The sequence below is a fragment of the Bactrocera latifrons genome, unplaced genomic scaffold (assembly GCF_001853355.1).
Source record: "Bactrocera latifrons isolate USDA-ARS-PBARC rearing strain unplaced genomic scaffold, ASM185335v1 scaffold_38, whole genome shotgun sequence".
Taxonomy (NCBI): domain Eukaryota; kingdom Metazoa; phylum Arthropoda; class Insecta; order Diptera; family Tephritidae; genus Bactrocera; species Bactrocera latifrons.
The window spans coordinates 57,799-82,573 of NW_017537023.1; the positions used below are offsets into that span (position 1 = coordinate 57,799).

General features: G+C 36.0%; 1 protein-coding gene across 5 annotated transcripts in view; it reads right to left on the reverse strand.

Moving 5' to 3' along the window:
* The window catches only part of LOC108972125 (CUGBP Elav-like family member 2), a 294,009-nt gene that overhangs the window by 14,515 nt on the left and 254,719 nt on the right, over positions 1-24,775 (reverse strand). For 3 of the 5 annotated variants that reach the window (XM_018938609.1, XM_018938608.1, XM_018938611.1), the window contains 2 exons: positions 18,110-18,136; positions 868-1,014 (listed from right to left, as the gene is read on the reverse strand). In XM_018938609.1, coding sequence (XP_018794154.1) covers positions 868-1,014; positions 18,110-18,136 — 174 coding nt within the window. The remainder of the gene's footprint in view (positions 1-867; positions 1,015-18,109; positions 18,137-24,775) is intronic. The other 2 variants (XM_018938610.1, XM_018938613.1) reach the window with 1 other exon arrangement.

Here is a 24,775-nt window from a genome sequence, read left to right on the forward strand (position 1 = left end):
CTAGAAGCTCATACTGTATAATTAATAGAACACCATGTCGTATACGTAACTTTTTCATGCAATTATCTCTGACGTTCAACCATCGGGGGGGAAAAAGTAAATATAAATATACTACGACGAATATTATGTTTAAAAAAGCTATGCATGTATGTGTGTATACAGTTAGTAGTTAGCATGGTGGAAGTTGTGATTAATGACGGTACGTTGGCGTTTTAGTTAGCTGCCCGCTGGGCGTTTCAAATGTGTCATGTCTGCATAAGCGAAACACGAACATGAACATGAAATTGTTTAATTACATGGCAAGTACTGGCAACAGCATTAACTGGCACATTCAGCAAAATGCTGAAACCGCATCAAACAATAGCCGATGACGCCACCACGACAACTATGTTGCACACACACACGCACACACATACAAACGCTGCCAGCAAATGAACGCTAGCCAAATAAGCAGCGCTAGTCACCAGCTCCAAAGCTGTGCGAACGATGATGGAGTCGTGCAAACACAGCATACAGTTAGCAATATGAACAGTTACGACATTTGGTAAATTAATCAAAATGCCATGCTTGCGTTTGCGCAAGGACTGCAGCATTAACAGCGCTTGCCATTGCATGTGCAACACCTGTGTGCCGCCACCGCCGTGTACCTGCATCGATCGCACTGTGCATGGCAGCGCCGCAATAAATTCATAAATGCACAAAATCTGAAAATCTCAAAAATAAATACACACACACACACACGCGCATGGATATTGCGGCTGTATGGCGACCATTTCACACCTTGGGCGCTGCAAGTGCGCGCACGGCGGTTGGATCTGCTAGGGCTACATGGCTGGATGCACACGTACTGCGCGCTAATGAACTTACCTTCGATTTGTTTGCCAGCCGCTGCTGCTGCGGCGCTGTTCAGTGCCACGCTGGCCAATGGCGAAGTCGATAAAGCGGTGCTGCTGAATTGTGGCAAGCCGGCGGCCGTTGACATGTACGCAGATGCTAATGGATTCGGATCGGACCCTGCGGAGTAGAAAAATTTCGTTAATTTTTTGTTTTTGTACACTAATTTTATTTTCGAATTTTTAGTCATGCAATTTAACGGTTTTATAAAGAATGCTTACACATAAACGATATGCGAGGTCGAATTGGGACACATTTATTGCAGGGTCGCAGATACCCCGAGTGTGTTGTAAAGGTTAAAAAAATTTTAAAAACAAAGGAGACGAAAATTTGAGACTTGCTTTGGGGTGCTCCTTGACAGATTTACGCATTCATAGCAATTTTTGTGATATTTCTAGTTGCCAGATGTTTTCGTTGCCCTTTCTCGCCTACTTTTGAGGAGTTCCTAAATTTCGCACGACAAATGCCAGCATAAAAGTTTTCCTCAGAATAAAAGTTATATGAAAAATACAATCCAACACGGGTGTGAAAGATTTACCAGCTATATAAAGTACTGTAAGCAAGCTGTCAGTTTAACGGGCAATGTTGTTATTACGGTACTCATATCCTCAAATAAAGAATCACTGACGCAAACCCAACTCCTTATCCATCCTAGACAAGAACCAACAATTTTTTTGTCCTTTCTCTTAGAGTTAAATATTCGACGGTTTGAGAAATATTTTTTATTACCCAATAATTTATAACTACATAATTTATTCTTGGGTTCTATAGAGAAAAGAAGGGGACTATCACCAAAATTGATGCTTCGGCTCTACGAAACCGTAATCAAGCAATGTTATATATATTTTATAGTGTATTGATCTAATAGATGGCTCTTCAAAGTTGACACCGTTAAGAAGCTGGAGCGTGTCCAAAGTGTGGCTCTCATCGGCATCTGCTGTGCATTGCCGATTACATTCATCATCAACGTCACTTAATGCCATTCTAGGCCCAAAATATGTAGCTGTGTATATGAAGGTATCCAAATAGAGTTACGCTGGAATTCTTTCCGTCTTCAATAGCACCTCTAAACACTTGAATCACTGTGTCGGAGATCATAATTGTATGGAAAGGACTTGCAGAATGGGAGCCCCAGTGAGCTTTTTAGTGGATGGGTCGAAGCTAGGAGGGAGAGTTGAAGGGGAAGTTCGTTGTAAAGAGTTCTTCGTCAATCTTAGCTTTAGCCTATGGATTAACTGCAGACTTTTTCATGCAGAAGTGGCTACTGTTAAGGTGGCAGTACGTTCAGATTGAAGTTGGACCTCTATTGAAGTCTTATTTCCTAGTACTAAACCAATGAATCTCGCTTGCGCCAAAATTAGAACGCGGGACATACAGTTAACTACTTGCCCTTAACGGAGTTCATCTTTCTACAATTATGGAAGTTCGTACTGGACACTTTCCAATAGGCATACAACGGTAAGATTTTTGTTAGAACCAGGTTTAAGGTCAAAGTTTTATGCAAACAGATGATGTGGAAACGTACATTCATTATAGTATGTGATGGACTCAAATAGCTTTGTCGATATCTGACAGTCTCATGAACAATTATATATGACCGATATTCCAAGATGTCCAAGTGAGATCTCTGCTAGGATCAAATCGCTTTGTTTGTATAGGACCGTTGTTCTAAGCTGTCCAGATGAAATCCCTGCTATGATCGACTTCTTAATCCCACCTAACCTAAACGTGAAATATTTCATAATTTCTTCCCCAGGCTAGAGAGTGTTTCTCTATATGCGACCTGGTCTACGAAAAGGGAGCTAACGTGCAAAAACTAGTTTTCTGGGAAACTATTCTATCACGATGCGAATCAACTAAAAAGTGAAAATTGATTTTTTGACACCTAAGCCCCCCCTTTCCGTAGACCAGGTCACATATACATATATGTATATTTAGATAATACATTACAAAAGTTGTAGTCCAGATGCACAGACATTTCTATTTTTTACGTTGCACTGCTTGATAGCCGTATTAATCTTCTTCTACTTCATAAGACTCGAGCAAGTCTCCAAAAATACACACCCTGCTTCTATATCACATATTCCAAAATTTCGAGAAAAAAATTGTGTTCATGTGAGAGAAAAATTACGGCATATGTAAGTTTAGAGCGAGTGCTCACATATTAAACTTTTCAAATTTAACTTCGGCTGATTTGACTAAACCTCTTTTCCAGCCTCAGCGCTGAAAACGAAGCATTTCAGCCGGAATGCTTCCCCACAGACCGGACAAATGAAGCGTACATACAAAATTGCCACGATTCCTGCGAGTTATGTGTTGCAACGCCGGCCGTAATGTGAGTATTTTGTGAGGCTTGTCTGCTTGTGATACACAGCAACTCACTGTTCAGTGAGCCGCCCGCATGCAACAGGAAAAGTTCGAATTACCGAACGAAGCAGGTAGAGCAGACTAAAATGGTTTGTAAATATCCCGGGGCCAGCAAAAGTATACTTTTGCACAGGCTTGTGTGTTTCTTAACATAAAATTACGTCGAAAAATTAAAATACATGAGAAAGAACAATATTTTCCCACACACACTTATACTTATACATAAATACACGTATAGGCACACTGGTGTCGTCAAAAGGAAAAAGCAAAATGCAAATGAAATGTTGACGTTGAAAAGCGCAAGAAGATGCAAAAATTAAGAAAGTGAAAAGCTACAAATATTTTACTTTTTAACTTGTTAGCATTAAAATGTGCCGCATAACACACACAAACAGAAGTCGAGACACAATCGTTAGAGAGATTTATCTAAGCGACTGAATGTTGTAGTAAAGATGGTGACGGTGCTGGCGTTGGTGGGGTCAGCTGGCAACTGCTCTGCCTTTGTTTGCTTCCAAGTACACGCCGAGCAAATCACAAACATGCGTAATGTTCGTAAATATCACACACACACATATATATGCATACGCGTATAGAAATTTATTTACATATAGTAAGGCACATAAGTACAAGGCTTAAGAGATTAAATTTAAAACTTTCACAAGCGTATTTTCAATCCAATGTTTGCAGGCTATGAATGCACGCATGCGAAAATATTTGCCAGTGTATCTAGATCTGCTTTTACATGTGTTCTTAGTGCGAGAATTTTGGATTTTCGCATACAGGGTGTTGCAATTGGAAAGTATGCTGACAGTGATACACATTTTCGGCTTGAACTATTGAGAGCAAGTTGGCACTGAAAAGCTTGAATTATTGCAAATTTATTTCGAAAATCAATTTTGTGCAAACTAAATAATAAGCTCTCTAAAATTTCCAAAATTTAAACGTGACTAGAAAGTAGAAAGTATAAAATATTGCAAATTTATTTGAAAAGAGACTTAAGGCTAATTTGTACAAAAAAACGTTCAAAATCTGTATATGAGGTGTGTTCAAAAAAATGACGTGAATTTTCGTTTTTGAAAAAAAAAAATATATATAGTAGCCTTTAGTTCTTTCAGGGGTTTTTAGCTTACTTGTAATACGACTTCCTTTCAAGTTTATATTTATTTTTGGAAAGAGAAGAAAGTCATTACATTTTGGAAGCAGGAAAGTTTCCCACTGAGCCAGGTCTGGCGAATATTGAAATTTTGTCAAACGCAAATCGACAAGCTGATTAAATCAAGATTAACTTTAGAGCCTGCTCAATGATGATGATGTGTACAACAGAAAACTTTATCGTGTTTCAGGTGTAACATAATAATAAAACTAGCAATTGGAAGAGCTAAAATTTTTAATTTTAAATTCCCATTATTTTCTGAACACAACTCGCAAGTTAAGAACTAACACACGCAAAACGTCGAGTATGGAATATTTCCTCTAATAGAAATGTGAACTTTATTTCTCGCAGCAATGAGCACCACAGAAACATGAAAAAAACTTTTTTGAGACTCAAAATTGAATAGATGTACCAGGGGCCCTATTCTGTATCTCGATTCGTAAATGTATTCTATTCGATAATCGGATCTACTTTATAATTTTTCGAAAGTTGTACCAGTTGTGGCAGAATAAATACGTACAATTTTCGTTTTTGCTTTCTACATCTCAAGAGCTAACGAATATTTTATTCGAAATTGGCTTGAAAATCCGAAAATCGAGTTACGGAATATAAAAAATCCGAATTCGAGTAAATTTTGTTTCGAATCGAGTTACAGAATAGGCCCCCAGAACGATCTTCGTCTTCGAGAGATCATGGCACACAGTATCTGCCACAATTCGCGGCAAGCTCGACAATCATGTTTTAAACCATGCCATTCTTGTCATTTGGTGTGTTGGAAGACTTTTGTTAAAGACTCGAAAGATCTCTCAAACTAACTAATGAGTAAGTAGGAATACATACAAGCAAGCAAGCTTATAACAGTTCAGGGAGTCAACTGAAAAGTTATTTAGTATAAATTAATCAGACGAATTATAAGAAGAAGTGAAAGAAACAGAACTTCCAGTTCCATATATTGTATATAAATTTTTTTTTTTTTTGCTCGAACTCGTTTATCTTAGCAACATAGTAGCTCTCACCTTTTAACCTACTTACTAAATAAGAAAAATTTTCGGCTGTTTCAAAGCTACAATACCCTTCACAGGTGCATTGTTTAGCATAAATGGGTTCACAAAGTTCTATATCTTGATTTTGATCAGTCAGTTTATATGGTAGCTACATGCTATAGTGACCTGATCTAAACAATTTGTTAGGATATTAGAAACAAGAAATTGAGTTGGATGGGCCACTTTATATGACAACTATATATTATGGTTTTTCGAACTGAACAATTTCTCTAGATTATTATATGCCTTGGGTGTTAAATTGAAGCCGAATGAAGATACCTGAAAAAATAATAAGTTTTCCAAACAAGGGGTTGTGTGGGATCGCTCAGTTTGCATGGCAGCTATATGCTATAGTTGTCCGATATCAGCGATTCCAACAAATTATTAGCTTCTTGGCGCGGAAAGGACGTTTACAAAACTTCATGTCGATAACTCAACAACTAAGGGACAAGTTTGTGTATATACTGGTAGACCCTATTCAGGGTATACAAATATTAATGAATGAAATTTCATTTCGAAAATAGGGAGAAAGCAAATTATTACTTAAAACATAATAATCAATAAGAGAGAGAAATATAGAGAGAGAGACAAACATGAAAGTTCCGATTATGTTGACTTCTGTCTATCACGCTCTTGTCTCCCAGCTACAAGTTTGATTTCCCACTGATAGCACACTAAGTATTCGAATGCATTATAAACTTAACTTCGCTTTAGTCAAAAGTAGTATGATCCGAAATCAAACTCAGTTATTATCTTTTTCTACACAAATGTATTTCTCAATAATTTGTGAAACACCCTTATATATCTTTGGGCTATTGTTTTGACATCAAGCTTTAGCTTGTTGGTTTGCATAGATTTTTAAATTGGTGGCATAAAAATATAAGACCGAAATTACTTCGAAAAAGTTACACTTATTTTATTTTGACCGAAAGAGTAGGCCAAATATGAAATAATGAAAGTAAGATACAAGGATGAATATTTAACAATTTAACAGCTTAAAAATAAGAAAATATTACGTACACATTAAGTGATAATAAAAGTGCTTTAATATAAAAGCTTAGAAGTAAGAGAGTATTAAATAAAGAGTAAAACCAAGATATGAAAGGATCAATAGTGTCGTAAAATGGAAAGTGATTTTAAGGGGTTAGGTGGGTTTGAAAAATTCCAAAAATCTATTTTTTTTTCTGTTTGCTTTATTAAATTTTACAATACCTCTAGAATATAGTCCTAAATTTTAAAGTTGATCTGAGTAATAATTTCGGAGATACAGCCTTGAGAACTTGTTTACTCAAGGCTAGCTGCACTAAGTGCCCTGTCTTTAAACGTGTTTTTCTTGAAATTGTATTTTTGAAGTCGGTGGACACGATTTCTCGAAAAGTTATTCGACCGATTTAGTTCGTATTGTGTACACGTTTTTGAAATAATACTATCTAGTTATTGAATGAAGGATTTTTTCTTGTTTCATTACAACTTCTTTTTCTGACCAAAAAATGCCGAAAATTTTAACAAAAATGAGATTTTTTGTTCATAGTCCGAGAAAAGAAGGACAATTTTAATATTTTTTATATTTCCTACGTTCTAAAACGAGATTTGGATATGTACTAATAGAATATGTTTAGTTTTTTAATTTTATATGAACCTATAATAAGTATGCTGTCTACGGCGAGAGCACTTTTTTGAGAGACACCCAGGGAAATGTGGTCTCAACGGCGGAATTCTCAACATTTTTGTATCGAAATTTCAGGAGATATTGTTCGAATGAATATATACCTTTGATATAACATATTATATTTTTCAAATATATGATTGCTTGTATTAAAAAAAAAAAAAATCGAGAAAAATACTTTTTACATCTGAAACCCCTAAATTTTTTCCAAAATCAGTTGCGGTTTTCCGGGTTTTTGCTAATAATTTTATATATAATTCTATAACTGTGTTAACACGCCCTATAAAACTGTCTAATAGTTTTTAGTCAAATTACGATGGAAGTTCAAAAACTGAAAAACGGGAATACTATTATTCAGATTTTTTTTTTTTTTTTGGAAATTTTTATTTAAAAAAAAACTACTCTACCTACTTTATTTATTGCTTACGATCCACTACACCGTTTTTTGGTTAGTCGAAATACCCAAAAGACCTGCTGCATTGGCAGTCCTGATACGATTTAGGAGATATACACCGAATACAACTTGGTCTTGAAGGCTATGATGGAAAGACTGTTTCGAGGACTAGAAATAGCGATGACAAAAGTATATTGTATTGGTTGGGGATCGCTTTGAAGTGGAAGAAATTGATTAAGGAGAATAAATAAAGAAGTTTTACACTATAAACAAATTCAGCTTACTTTTTGATCACACGTGGTATAGGCTGATCATGTGAAGTGATGGAAAAAAAATCAACAGAAGCGGAGAGACAGAATACATACTTACTATAGCCCATACTAAGTTCTCCAAATAAATATATCAACTAAACATATTGAATTACGTTAATAAAAACCATCATCTATAAACCACAAATTTTTTCAATTAAAAAGCATTTCAACTGTTACCCGATAGCTGTGCTACTTATTGTTAACAAACTACTATGTACTATATATATATTTGTCCACATACATACATATGTTAGGTTTATTACTATGTACATATGTAATACCTAACTACATATTTTTAACTGCCTTTTTCTAGCCTTCACACGTCGAAACTCAATTTCAATTTTCCATTTACGTCACAACTGAGCTCTGACGAATTAAATACTAAGCTAAACTCAATTTGCAAGATTTACTTTGCAATATGCTTTTATAATAAGCCGATTAATGGGAAATTTTAAAATTAACCTGATGCGATTTACCATTTGTGCTCATTTGTGCATGCGATTTTGTGCATTTCCTTTGATGCAGAGCCAAGGATATCAGGTTATGTGTGTATATACATTATTAGAAAAGCTAGACGAATTAAAGCAGCAAAGAGTGAACATTTCCTAATATTACTCAGCATTGGCAGCTTATATGAATACAAGTTATGAACTACTTTACAGTTAGTATAGACCACTTTTTTACATACCAAAGACTGATATTTGCATATGTTTATGTACTGGCTTATTGCAGTTGTCAAAAAGCGATCTCAAACCATTTTTTTCTCATACTAATGTCAGTTTAAGAAATAGACAAACATTTTCTAGTTGAACTTTCATAGTTAAAGCACTGGTTAAATAAAATAGTAGATCTCGCTGTTGCTCAGGAGCTCATTGTGGACCTGTGCCTGGTACGCTGGGTCCAGAGATCCACTGTTACAACGCAAAAGAACAACGAAACCCAGGTCGTTCCTAATCTGATGTGATCGGAACAAGGGTTCACCCCTTGCGAGTTCATCGATTTCGCAGTTTCCAAAAATTCCGCCATGATCAGGTACCCAAGCGAGTCCGATAAAAAAGTTGCTTGATGCAAACAACACTGAAGGCAGAAGGAGCGCACAGGCATAGTTATTGGCCAGCGCCTACTACGGTTAGTCTAGACGGCCAGCGCTAGAAGAAATGCGGACAACCGAGTCTCAGCTCGTAATGTAATCAGGATAAGGGTTCCTTATCTTGCGACTTGATCGATTTTGAAGTTACCGGAAATTCCGCTATGTCAGGTACCCAAGTGAGTCTGGTAATAAAGTTGCTTGATGCAATCGACAAAGGGACGGAAGGATCTCGGAGTCGAAGATTTTAGTAACTTAAAACCATGTTTGTCGGACATCTCCTTTCAGAAAACTACACTGTTCTGTGTTCAAGTAGAATCCGTTTGGAATCGATCGTGTGAACAAACTTTACAAAAATGCAAACTAAGAAAAAATTGTGAAGGATCATGAAGTTTCAGCAAAACTGTGTTGATAATGTGAACTTAATACCATAGTTTTTTTTTTTTCTTTTTCGTTTTCTTAGCTCATCAAAAATAGACAAACGGGCAATGCCAAAGTGCTGGTCTCTTAAATTTGCTTAAAAACTCCTCAGAATTAGAGTTATTTTGTTTTGCCCTGAGAAGGTAATGATTTTAGTATTCAGAAGGAAATGTCAATGAACCCCAAAATTATTTAACCGACCGACTGATCAGTTAAGTCGATTGTCCGGAATTTTCTCCGTCTGTCTGCCTCTCCACAAGCGAACGCGAACTAGCCGCTCAAGTTCTTGCGTTGTCGATCTGATATTAAGCACACGTCCTTTTCGTTACAAGAAACTGCTCATTTGTGTGAAATGCCGATATCTGAGCACTATAGTGTATAGCTGCCATTTAAACTGACCGGTGGAACTCAAGTCCTTGTAAAGAAAACTTTTTTATTTCGCAAGATAAAATCACGAAATTAAGCATAGTGTATTACTTTAGGTATCGCTATAATCTCTGAGAAAATTATACACTTCGGATGAAGTGAAGCCTCCATACCAACTGAACGATCGGTGTGAAGTGCTCGTGTGGAAAACTTTTTCTTTTGAAGGGATATCTACACAAAATTGGGCATGTAATATTAGCCAATCTAAGGCACTAACCTCAAATATATTGTTCAGATCAGACGACTGCAGCATATTACTGCCATACAAATTGACCGATCAAAACATAGAGGTGTCGAAACGGTAGAAAGTTTTTGTAATCAGTGTTTTATATTAAAAATATATATATATTTTGTTTTCGTTAAGTATATAAGAAACAACAACTAAAGATAGTTTATAAGATATGTCTATGGGTCATTCTTTTCGCCTGTCTATTAATCTTGACAGCAGGAATAGTATTGTCCTCATGAATCATTTTAAATAAATATAATTTATGTACCAAATTTATGCAACGGCATAACTGACATATCTTACATAAGTAATAAATACATACACACACATATGCGTTTGTATAAACACACATATGAAAAGCGCATAGCCAACATTCACATGAAAGCGCATAATTTAAAATTTTTTATGTGCTTACGTTGCAAAATGTATTTGGCTACACATATGCATACGTGAACAAGTATATAAGCGTGTGTGTATGTAACTTGCCGACTTGGTCGTGTGTACTATTTGCTATTTTACGATTTCAAGTTTGGACGCTGTAACATTTTATCGACACCACTATTTGCACTTGCCATACATAACACAGTGTAAACTCGGCCAACATTTATGAACCTGACTTTGTTATGGACTTTCTTATAATCAATATGACCGCAAGTATATTTTCTACTTATATGTATGTATGTGTGTGTATGTACGTATGTATTTATGTATGTATGTGTGTATATACAAATCCACCAATCGAATGCAATGCGAAATTTGTTAGTCAGACGCCCAGTCGATTTGGCTTTAGATGATTTTCAAAGCGATTTTTTGTTGGTGTTGTGGTGGGGATTAATGTTTTATATACATACATATGTGTATGTGTGGGTGTATATATGGTATACATAGAAAAAACTTTTTGCTGGTTTATTGAAGTAGAAAACCGCCACCCACGCTCACACACAACCACAACAACCAATACAAATATATATGAAAACATACATCGAATATACATACAAGACTGCTTTGTGAACAAACAAAATACAAAAACAAGAAAAAATTTTAACGTCTGTTGCAGTGCAGCTAGTATACCCCGCACAACCAAAGAAGTTTCCATAATGGAACTTAATTGTGATCGTTCAATTTATATGGCAGCTATATAACATAGTGGTCCGATCTGGGAGATTTCTTCAGATATTACAGCGTTGTCATAGGCAATAATTCTTATCGAATTTCATTAAGATAGTTTGTCAAATGAAAAAGTTATCCATACAAAGCCTGGTTTTAGATAGATCAGTTTGTATGGCAGCTATATAATATAGTGGTCTGATTTGAACAATTTCTTCGGAGGTTGCACCCTAGCTTTCAAAAATAATTTGTGCCGAATTTCGTAAAGATATCTGGACAAATGAAAAAGTTTTCCATACAAGCACTTGAATTTGATCGTTCAGTTTGTATTGCAGCTGTACGCTGTACTAGCCCGATCTAAAAAAATTTCTTTGAAAATTGTTGCGCGGCATTAAGCAAAATTTTTGTACCAAATTTCGTAAAGATAACTCGCCAAATAAAAAAGTTTTCTAAACAAAACACGATTTCAATCAGTCTGTTTGTATGACAGCTATATGCTATAGTAGTCCGATATCGGTGGTTCCGACAAATGAACGGCTACTTAGTGAGAAAAGAACGTGTGCAAAATTTGAGATATTTATTTCTAAAACTGAGGGACTAGTTCGCATATACAGAGAGGTCTAAGGCAGAAGGAGATGACTGAATCGACTCAGCTCATCAAGCTGATCATTTACTCGTATATTAATATTATATAAAATCTTCGATATTTCCTTCTGAATGATACAAACTTTGTGGCAAGCTTAATATCCACCGTTCAGGGTATATGAATATAAAAAAACTGCAAAACAAATACAGAAGAATATTCTACAGACACTTTGCTGTCAGTTGCAGTTGTTGGAGTGCCAGTGAATTGGCAGAAATGAACTTTGTTGTTACTACTAAGCGAATGGTTGCGCACTCCGCTTTTACATGAGCACGTCGTCTTTGCCTTTTTCTAATTCCTTGTGCAACTACAATGCGCCTTTTTTTTTCTTGTTTCTTGCAACATTTTACTCGGTCTTGTATCTGTTCGAAGGCTTAGGAATTTTTAATATTTCATTAAATTAAGTGCTTCGATTCAACGAAAAGGATGCACTTTTTCTTAACTTTACTACTTTACTGCTTTACGCTGCTGCAAAGAATAGCAACAACTTGCTAGCTTGTTGCTGTTGTGCGCTTTCATGTTTAGCAAAAGAGTTGAGCGGCGGCAAGCAATAAGAATTGTGTGCGGAGGACACACATGTGTGTGGGTAAGCATGTGAGGGTTTACTTGTATAGTCACATACATATATGATACATATGTGGGTGAGTATGTATGCATATGTTTAGGTGTGTGTGGGCACCCTTTCGGATTAGTTGCATTTGAGTGCACATAAGCTTAACAGTGCTCAGGCAGCAATCTGCTAACTCACCCACTCGAGTAAATTAAATTCGATGTTGATGCGTTGCTAATACATACATACACAACTACACAAACAGAAACTTATACACATATATATATATACAGAAACACACAAAAAATATATATTTACACCTACACAAAACAAATTGCTGCCTTTTCTCCAACAAACTAAAAATGAACTTAAAGCTCTTGCTCAATTGTTTCGTACATATTCCAGCAGTTTGTGCCGTTTAACCGTTAGATGAAAACTCTTTGGCTGGCCAAAGCATGCAATATCAAAAAAATACCAAGTTTGGTCAGAGCTGGTACGACGTAGACGTGCGGTAGATTCGAGCATTTGAACACGCAAAAGTGGAGCGAGCGAAAGCAAAGTGAGTAAAAATAACTGTTTGTCGATATGCTCGCCGGGGCTGCGGTGCGGTCAGTCATGCGTAAGCTCAAGTTCATTGAAAGCCGAAAGCAAAGGCTTGCAGCGCACACGAGCAGATCAACCAACGCAAGTGCCAGCCATACCAACTGCTCTGCCACCCGCTTCAACTACTTCAAGACTCACTCTAACTGTTCTACCATTGACTCCCACTTCGCTGCCGCTTTAAAGCTTTGGCTTCGCTTTAAAAGCATTGGTAAGATTTGGCGCATAGCTTGTGCAACCATCCTCCCGATGACTCCCGCCCGGCGCAGAAGTTGCAAGTTTGCCGAATTACGCGGCCATAATTTTGTGGTGAAAAAGTTTTGCGTGTAGGCCAGCGCTAAGATTTTGAACAATCCAAAAAAAAATAATAAATTTAAAAAAAAAGTACTTCGTTACAGTTTCGTTGCTCTTGATTTTGTTTGATTTTGTTTTTGATATTTGTTGTTTTTGTAGTCTACTTTGCGTGGGTCAAATTGCCGTTTCTAATTAAATTTTAAGTATCTGTAAAAGGCACGCCCAGCGATTGCACACATATTGATGGCGATTAGTAGACATACAAACATGGCTAAGATACTTCCATTGAACTCGCATCATTCTTTAAAAGAATTCTCATCAAAAATACTAGAGAATTTAAAATTGTAAAGGCGTATGTTCGAAAATTCGCAAAATTCTTCAGTTTTCCTTCGCTTGTGGTAATACATCGCCAGCCAAGCAGAAATGCTTTTCTAGCCAAACACACATTTGGGACCGTTGTCTTGTCAGACGTAACATTTGTGGTCGCAGCTGTAGTGCTGAAATTATTCTCAGCATCCAAACTATTGGGTTAGTTTTGCAGCCAGTGGGATTTGACCTTCAAGCTGCACTAAAAACTAGCAAAAGTTTATTTCTTCAACACAAAAATCGTTTGAAAAGCAAATAATATAACATGCGTGCATTTGAGTTAGCGTTGAAGCTGGAAAAATACCCGGAAACTGTCACTGCATAAGCTTCTGATATTTATGGCTCTGGTTTCGTAATAGGCGATAAAGGAAAACTTTCGAAAAGAATTTGGAAGCGGTTTAAGATATCATTTTCTTGGACAACTTGTATTGTAGTTCACATTGGAATCTCAAAAAGATAATAAAATTCATGAGATGCAGTCCGAATTCGTTGCAAACCAACATGTCAACTAAATTTCTTTCTCATACATATTTTATATTGCCACTAACGCTTCAAAAGTTGGTTGAAAACTGGTCGCCCATAGCTAGTATATCAGCATAGAACATTGACCGGACGTACATACATCAAAAGGAAACGAGGTAAATCACATGACGTTAATAGCAAATTGACAAAGCAATTTCAATTGAATTGATATGAAAAGATTTCCTATAAAATCAAAAACATGAAACACTTTATGGATTATTGCACTGTGTTGCAGCAACCACCAACCTGCCTACTATCTTAGTATATTGAAGTGAGGGAATCAAAAAGTTACCAAACAGTTCATTGCTTTAACATACGGCATCGTTCGCGGCGCCATGTTTTGGTTACAAATTTTTGTCTAATTTCGTCAGTGTGTTCAGTAAGGTTTATCATCTCACTTTTTACTGTACCAAAGGACAGTAAATGGAAATTGTTCAAGATTGTTATGGAAATTCACGATCTCCGGAAAAAGCAGAAATCCGAAAGTCATCTTCAGGAAAAATTGTTCTTTGATGCGGATTGTAGTATGGCGGCATCATCGCGCCTTATTTATTTTGAAATGAGCAGAAAATGACGTTACCATTAAAAGACACGAACGATCTCCATTTCCAACAAGGAGGTATGCGGTCTCAGGTTTTACATCTCAACAAGGACACATCATAATCACCACCAAGGTCATTCAATTTAACGCCTCTAGATTATTTACTCTGAGGTATGTTAAATGAAAGATTTACACCAATAAATTAGCTACGCTCGTGGAGCTCAACGATAACATACAACGCACTTTAGCCAAGAGTGTTTCATTTTATTTTTTGAACCCATTCGCCATTAAATTTGAAGCTTTTAATTTTGAAGCTTCTGTGTTTTTTTTTTTTTTTTTTTGTAGTAGTTAACATCGGAATGGATCACCGCCCCTTATTAACCATTTTCACTTTTGTGAATTTATAAGAAGTAAATTCACATAGGATAATAGTATAATTATGGCATTTTCGTACTTCAAGAACTTTTGCATTGTGAACGTTGCAATTGCGTGAATCGGGCGTAATATCCAACTTCTTAGGAATGCCAAGTATCACGTGAATCGAAAGCGATATCGCTTGTTTTATGGTGCTAAAAATAAGCGTTAATGGAGTAAAGCTACTATTCACTCCGTACAACATTTTGTCAGCTTGTTTAATGTACTATTTTCTGTGCTACCATATTGTTCTCAAAAAAAAAAAAAAAAAAAAAAAAAGTTCTTCTAATAAAAGTTTTATTACGAAGAACACAATAAACATCAAATGAATCAACTTAAAGAATTTAATTGTTCAGGTAATTTTCTAAAGACTATGAAAACTAATAGTAACTTGCTATTGAAATAGATCAGCAGAATGCTGCTCCAATTACGTAAATTATATCAGCAAGCGATGACTTACTTGCTAGTCATATATTTGCATCGCCAGGCATACTATATAATGTATGTATGTATTTTTTTCCTTTGTAGAATATATATATATATGCAAGCATACCCTCATATATATATATATATGAATAAAAGGTTCCAGTCATTGCGTATGAACTGCAATTACTTTGGCATTCATGACTGCCTCGGCAGCCGTGGCAACCCAGGCAACCAGCTTTACTGGTGGCATCAATGAGTTCCGTACTGTTAACTCGACAAAAGTGCAACTTGTAATTTTTCTCTCTTTCGGTTTCTTTTTTTCAACTTTCTTATTCTTGCCTTTTGTACATATTTTTCTATTGCATTTTTCTCGACTTTCGACTCTCTTTAGCAGCTCCATTTTTTTCCATAACGCCCCACCGATGCCCACGAGATGCACGTGTAGCTTGCGATTTGATCTTTTCATATGCATTGTGCACCATGACGAGCACTTTCCTGCCGTTTGTGGATGTGTCTGCCACAGCAATAGTTGCCATATGATAGGGAAATAAGAAATAAATAGTTTTTAACACGATTTAGAACAAGTTTAAGAATCTCTTCTTCACCATATGTCATCTAAGCCATATAATCTTAAGTGGAGTCAGGCACATCCCTATAAAGATTAATTTATGAACTTAGGTTACAATAGTGAAAAAATGTCACTTTTGAGAGCGTTGGCTTCATACATGGTGCACCTCTTAGGGGTTTCCCGTTCCTAGAGTGTTTCAGCAAGAGAATCGGCTTCTAAATATAGAGGATATAAGCTATCGTCTGTATTTTGATGGTTCTGGATGGCTGCAGGTAGGCTAATGAGATATGTTTATGTGTTTATTTTTCTATCTCACCGATCAAAGAAAATATATTTTTTAAATATTTCAAAGGTGCACAAGTAATTTTTCTATAGATCCATTTTATGATCCTTACCTTGTAATGCTTATTAAACTTTATGGTCAATTTTTCCGATAATATGTGAGATATCGCGATGTGTTTCGTACAGCTTTTCTAATTATTACTTCACCGCCACCTTCTCTCTACAGACACTAATTTTATACCCTGAACACAACATTTGCAACACTCGGAATGAAACGTCGGAGACCCTATTAAGAGTATATATATCAGCGTGACGAGCTTAGTTAATTTTCCTAAGTCCGTCTGTTCATCCGTCTGGTCTCTATAAACCGTGGAAGATTGAGAGTGAGGTTGAGATCTCCACTGTCAGTACTCGTATTTTTAAATCTTAAGAACAAACAAGTAGTTTCAGTCCATGCGTACGAGATCAAAATGCTATTGGTGCAGGAGAACAGCTGAACAGTCTATCAGATCGTGACCAAGTGCACCTTATCTGGGTGTCCGGTCACCCGTTTCATATATAGCCGTTAATGAACTGGCTGATGAGTTCGACCGCTCCGAAATTTTCAGTGCAGTTGGTTTCCATACTATAAACGATTTAGAGGTATAGTATATTGAATATATTGAAATGTATCATTATGCTGGGGCTAAGTGTGTTGTTATGACTAAGGAGAGGGCACAATAGACCTTAGATCGCGGTGCAATCCAGATTTATTTATTTAATCTAAATTAATCTAATCTCCAACCCTAATTTTTGGACGTGAAACATGCTATAGCTAGCTCTTCGGATGTTTCAGACCTAAAAGTATTTCAACTATAAAAATGTTCTGCATAATACATCGCCATTATTTTAATGACAGGCATGGAGATCGAGCATAGTTGGATGTAGACCAAGCACATATTTTTCAGGTTTCACTTTCTGATTTTCTTTTAGCATAAAATGATCCTTATTTATATGCACGATTTCTGTGAAGGTCCAAATGGTAGTTATTTCTCCAACTAAGTCGATTATTTCATTAAGATCTTTATAKACTGGTATTATTTCACTTAAAGCTACTGCTGTTCTCAAAAAGTCTAGAATATCAAAGGCACATTTAAAGTTATATACCAAAACTGCATTGACGTTCACTCTCATTGAAGACAAAGCTCTCATCCATAACTTAGTTACAAGTAAATCTTATATTAACTATGCTTTCAAGTTGATACGGCAACTCTGCGCCACTTCGTTTCACTACATTTTTCTGCTTTGCTCATTTATTTTTATTCCGCACATTTTGTTTTTTGCTCCRTCTGTATTATCGCCTTTGTTGTGGTTCGTTTAATTTTATGACTTGGCAGGAATTTTACTACCTTATTCGTGTGATTTTGTGCAGAAACAAAGTCGTTTGTTGCTTCCTCTTTGCTCTCTGCCAGTACATACGGCATTTTTTACAGCTTCTTTTGCTGCTTCTTCTTACAATGAGTTAATATAATTTAAGTGCACAATTGTTTTCCACTGACATTAAACATACGGATTTTCTTCTTGGCTACTGAGAACCATTTTGTCTTTTTTTTCTGTTCGCCATTTCTAAATTCGGTGCACAAATAACGAAAAAATTGCATAACAAATGATGTTAATCAAAACGCGTACAATGGAGGGARTTTTTTAATTTCGTGGCGCAACAGTTACGAAATTACATTTAATACATGGCAACTTTATAACGGTTAAATCAAATACAAATCAGTTGGGAAACTAAAAAAAAACTGCTACAACACTTTCAGTTCTCACCTGAGCTGGCGGTTTTTCCTAAGAGACCTACAAGCGTATGCCAAGCGTTGCATGTAATTAGACGAGAAGAAATCGGATTAGTAATTCTTAGTTATTCATTCATTTGTAACGAAATTATAATTGCCAAAATATTATGTTTTTTGGGTGCGGGAAAAATAAAATTTGAAATGATGGATTACAAAGTATATGAAATATTTAGAAACATTCAAATAGATTATACATACATATATGATGGGAAGAAAATAAAAGACATTAATATTATAGCGGTTCATTAATTATAACTTATATTCATACATTCAAAGAAAGTATAAGTATTACGAAACAGTAAAATTTTCCAACACACAATTCTCAATACACTGTCTCATACGCTATACTCAAGTAGTTTTCTTAAATGACGCTCTATACGAAACCAAAATTAAGAACTAGACTAGAACTCGATTCGAAACTTATCTTTTAAAAATACATATTCAAATATAAGAAGCTTTGGTATGAAAGCTTTGAAAATAACCTTTGGAATGAAAGCTTTGAAAAAGGCTTTGGAATGAAAGTATTGAAAAAAAGCTTTGAAAAGAAGCTTTGGCATAAGTTCTAGATTCGAACCTTATCTTTTAAAAATAAATATTCAAATATAAGAAGCTTTGGTTTGAAAGCTTTGGAAAAGGCTTTGGAATGAAAGTATTGAAAAGAAGCTTTGGCATGAGTTCTAGATTCGAAACTTATCTTTTAAATATACATATTCAAATATAAGAAGCTTTGGTTTGAAAGCTTTGAAAAAAAGCTTTTGAATAAAAGCTTTGAAAACAGATTTTGGAATGAAAGCTTTGAAAAGAAGCTTTGGCATGAAAGCTCTGAAAGATAGCTTTGGAAGTAGTAGAATCTCGGAGGATATGGGATTAAAGATCTAACGGAAGACTACAATTTTCTCAATTCGCCAATTCGAACGCAATTTTCCAAAAGTGTTCAAAAACGCAAGAAGTTTCATTTGCTTTTCCAGTCGTTGTCGGCAATCATAGTTCAGAGAAATATGAAATACTAGGATACTAAAGACATTGAACAACATCCCTAATCGATACCTTATTTTTATACTAGCAGTACTATGACATTGTGGTTTGGCTACAATTAGTTTGATATTAGAGTAAAATATCCACTACCTTAAACTTAGTAGAGCAAAAGCATTTAGTCTCATTTTCGTATTTCAATATTTTTTGAATTTGAATGAATGAGTACACAACCCAGTGTATCACCATTTCTGGAAGTGATTACAATGTTCAGTTTTTGTTTGATAAACTAAGGTTCAAGACTTTTACTACCTTTATGGACCATATAATCCGTTTCAAGCAACTAAAATTTATCACAGAAGCTGAACTGGTCTTTTACATACAAGTTTATAATATACTTGTTATGTTATTCATTTTATAATATATTTTTTTAATGATCTTTATAGGTTAGTTTCGTTTCTGAAATCTTGAAACTGAAAGTTTTAATGTATTCTTCTTTATCTTGGACTTGACATCATATCATGGGAGCGAAAGTGAGATATAAGGCAGGTGGATCCAGTATATCCCATTTTGGTACCTTAAAATCGGACCAACGTTCTAAACTATGCAAGAGAGATCTCTATTTGGATCGACTTTTTAATATAACATAACCTAAGACAGACTAAATTAAACATTTTTTAATTCCATGATTACTCTCTGAATAAGGTCTCCAAGAGATGTATGTGAATTGTATCGCTACAATACCACATAAGCAAATAGAGGATAAAACGAACTCCGTCATCTTCTTGACTTTACAGCTTTGAAAAATAAAACGGGTGATTTAAGTAGAGTCGCTTTTTTCAGGAGGCTCGGAATGACGAAATACAGCTTGTGCAAGAATTAAAGCCGCTCGACCTTCTCAAGCGAAATCGCTTCTTTCTACGGTCTCTTGAAAAGTTTCAAGAAAATCCGACGTTTTCGAGCCATATTTTGTTCAGCGATAAGGCCCATTTCTGGCTCAAAAGGTTTGTAAATAAGCAAAATTGCAGAATTTGGGAAAAGCGAAATCTGAATACATTCAAGTGCTTCCATTTTAACAGGGTTGGATCATCGGTCCATATTTCTTCAAAAATAATGTCGGTGAGAACGAAACCGTCAACGGCGACCGTTATCGCGACATGACAGCCGTTGATACATAAAATTGAAGCTTGTGATCTTGGCGACATTTGGTTTCAACAAGATGGCACCACTTTTCGCACATCGAATCAATCATTGGATTAATTGAGACAACACTACGGTGAGCAGATATTTTCACGTTTTGGATCGGTCGATTAGTCACACATCGGTGTGATATCACACCGTTAGACTTTTTCCTGTGGGGATATGTTAAGACTAAAGTCTATGCGGAGAATCTCGCTTCGATTCAGGCCTTGGAGCTGTTCATCAGGCGTGTTATTCGCCTGTCAACAGTCGAAATGTGCGAACGAGTCATCGAAAATCGGACTCAACAGATGGACCATCAGAGACATAGCCGTGAAAAACATTTGAAAGACGTAATCTTCAAAAAAAAAAGTAAGTGACAAAAAATGTTCTTTCGAATAATAATAAACATTCCTTTTTAATTTAAAGTCGCTATGTTTTTTCTTTAAAAAATAGGGAATCTCCAAACGGATTATCTTGAACATTCATACTCCGGCCAAGTTAGTGCCGAAGGCAATGAGCTGTGGGACGTCTGGAAGAGATTGGTGAAACTGAACTGCTACCAAAAGTGACTCAGTGAAAATTACTTCAGCTCTGCAAAAGCTGAATCGCTCATGGTATGTTCAATTTTGTAGAGGCTTAATGAGCACCAAAGACGAAGATCTCAATATATGTACGTCCAGCAAAGGCGGTTACGGAAAAAGACTAATTTTGATGACAATTGAAATTACATTTGCTTATACTGTTATCTCAGAATTTTACTCTCAGAGACACCTTTTTTTATCCCAGAACTCGGACAGAAAATGCTGGAAGGTAATTTAGCGATGGCAGTCGCGGAGACTGAGGTCTATGTTGAATATTATTTGTGGCTACCAAAAATTTGATCGCAAAGTAGGAACTTTTCAACGCTTTTCTTGAACCGACGTTGACACTATACTAATTTAGGGATTAAGAGACTAACCATTGAACCTAGAGTTAACAACAAACGTAATGTAAAGACTTAATATCTCTATCCAAGAATATGTTTGATATATAAATGTCTTCAACTATTAATATGTTCGTATATGAACTATCAAATTAAAGCGAAATATTAACTTAAAAAGTTTTCCCCACTTCGTTAGCTAGGAAACTACAAGTATATATTTCTCTGGCAACTTTTCTACAAAACTTAATCAATTAAGCGACAATTTATCGGAGTAAGTGTGTATGGTACAATTATCTTTGTTGCTGATTGCCAAAGGAATGTTGTGGAACTTATTAGCGAACTAATTTCCAAATAAACGGAAACTTGAATGACACTAATGACAGGCAACAAGATTAGATTAGCAATCGATAGCGACTACACCTTTCAGTTTCCACCGACACATACATACATATATATGTATATATATAAATATAGTATTGACACGAACCCCATTCTCATTTAAGATAACGATGACGATGGCGGTTAATCAAGTGCCCAGCACTCGTACATAATTGCCACAATGCCGTGGCAAATGCAGCGAGGCAAACAAAAATTGAGTAAAACACCGAACTATGGCCACGAAGATATTTCCGGTAAATTGGAAGCCGGAAGAAGGAAATTAGATCATTTCAAACCCTAACAAGTTGACGGTTAACTAGCGATGACACAGCGACTGAACATGGCATCGAGGGTATGTATGTATTATTGATGAAGTGATGTTGGTCGCCGTTGCGCACAAAAAGTGTACACACCCACTCATGCATATAAAGCACGGCGGCAGCCGACAGACAACGACAAACTTAAAGGATACAAACCAACGCAAAAACAAAAGGTGGCATCGGCATACACCACTACATACATATTATACATACACATGTTCCGACAAACGCACAAAGGCAAAGTGGCCGCAACAAAGCGGCGAAAGCAACGCGTATCAGGACGAAGCGGGGCGAAGTAGAGTGCATGAGTGCTAAAGGGAACGTTTGTGGAAGGAGAAGAACGATTGAGGATGTCGGAACGTGAAGGATAAAGAATGAGTATGCAGGCGAACGACGGTAGAGTAGAATCAAACAAAGCTTTGGCAGCCAATTTCATAAAGAAAGTGTTCGATTTTTTCGCCGCTCATTTGTGCGTTGAGGTGTAACCGCGTGCAACGAGCCGAAATATGTGGGTGTGTGCACATACATATCTACATACATACATACATACAAATTTTTGGTCCTTCTCTTACGTTGGACTATTATTTTGCGGCATGTTGCTTCATTAATTTGCCCAGCGTTGATGGTGACGTTAAACAAATATTTGCTAGCCGCAGCGCCGAACGAGGAGACTAAGTGCGGACACATGCGGGCATGGCGGCTACTAATTTATTAAGTTAGCTCACAAGAAGAAATATTGACTGAAATTATTTACTAAACACACAACGTAAGTTAGATAATCGTGCACAAAATGGGAGAAGTATTTCAGCAAGCCAAATATGTTTACAGTTACTTTCTTTAGTTGGGTGAACTAGGTGGAGCTTTGTATGTTAGTGAAGGTGTATAAGAAAATTTTAGAGGTTAAAAATGTGTTGAGTAGTGTTACAAGATAAAGGTATACAATAATAGCTTAAGTGGAGGTGGATGGCGGGGAATATTTAGCGTGTTTACCAAATTTTATTATTTCTATTTTTTTTACGACTAGTGGATGTGGTCTCTGAGAAATGTCTGTATGTATGTATGACTAATTATAATTCCTCAAGCACGTTTCCAGTTAAATCGTACGAATTAAAATTTTATTTAATTGACAGTAAGAAATTCAAGTAAGCTCCGACATTTTTCGGCTCCCTGAAGATTCTAACGTATTACAGTCCGATAATGCAAGTCTATATGGTAAGGTTTTCCGTCAGTGTGAGTCCATAATACATACATTCATTACATTAAAGAATATGTCTTGGCCTTCTTCGGCTTGCATTCAAGGTATTAGACCACCGCTTTTTGCCGTAATGAATCTTCCCTTATAGCCCTTAGCAAAGCTGAGAACTAAGTAAAGAATAAAAAATTATTTTTCTTTTCATCTTAGAGAGAACTTAGGATATTAACCAGAATTATCGATATATGAAAAATTCTAACGGATTTCGGGTTAATAATCAAACTGTTCGATAGATCGAAGATTCTAATGTCTTTCAGCCCGATAATGCAGGGCTCTATGGAAAGGTTTACCTTCAGTGTAACTTCATAATCCATACTTTCATAATATAAAAAAATATCTGCTATTGTTCTTCATATAAATTAGACCTACACTTAACTCTTTGTTATAATAAATCTTCCCCCAGGTACTTGCACAGTTGAGAACTAAGTAAAGAGAAATTTTTGTCTTCTTAGTTTTGGAAATTGTTTAGCTCTATATAAGTGTTTTTAGTTTTTTTTAGACCTGAACTCTGAACAGCTTACTGAAACTATTTAGAAGACAAAATGTGCTGATGGAACTCTCAATATCTTCACGGTCTAGAATATCCATGAGAATCAACTTTGTTATATGAATACTCACTTATATATGATTCAAAATTTAAAGACTGGTGAATCGAACAAGCAACTGGTATAATTCAAAAAGGCTAGTATATGAAAAAATAGTTAGAAAATCAAGAATTTGTATCTCTTTGAAGATAAGTCGATATATGCGCTTGCACTGGTCACTTATATAAAATTCAAAATTTTAAGACTTGCGAATCGAACAAACAATTGATACTATTCATTTTTGTCTTTGAAGATAGGTCCATATATGAAAAATTTTCAGACAATTTCTGAACTAAAGAGACGTCAAGGCTTTTTAGTGAAGTATGTTCGTATCCTCATAACCTTACCAATTGCACAATATTGGCTAATTTTGTTGAGACTTTTATAAAAAACAAAGTGCCGAATCGAACATGTCTATACATCTATATTTAATAACAGAACCTTCGTTATTTCGATCACTCAACATATTTGGTAGCTATATGCTTTATTTATATTTATTCTTTATGAATAAGCCAAAGCTTGGGGGGATGGTTGGTAGTGGGGCTAACTATGAGAAACTCTTTGTCAACTCATGTTTCAGACTTCCTGACTATGGCAGTGTCTTCCAAGTCGAGGTTGCAGCCATTAAGGTAGCAGCAGATCTTCTGTACATCATCTAGTACAACCTCCTGCAGAGAAGGGACCATTCAGACAGTAGAACGGCGATACTACCCTTGAGTTCATTAATTGCGAGTTTAGGGTTGGTCGAGGAGAAAATAACGTCGTTATCAATAGCAACGTGATAACAACGTCTTTGTGATAAGACTGGCAGCATCGCAGGAAATTGCAAAGTTGATGAGCTAGCAAGGAAAGGTACCTTAGCGTTGGGCCAACATCGGTACATGCACCGTCACGAAAGCTTTTTGTGCCAAGATCGATTGCAAGAGATCTAGTGATCTTTTTGCTCTTAATAATGCTGGCTTCTCCCTAGTGCTATGGAACAAGATTACTTGAAAACAGCTCAACGCTTCCTTCTGGACTCCTTCGCTTT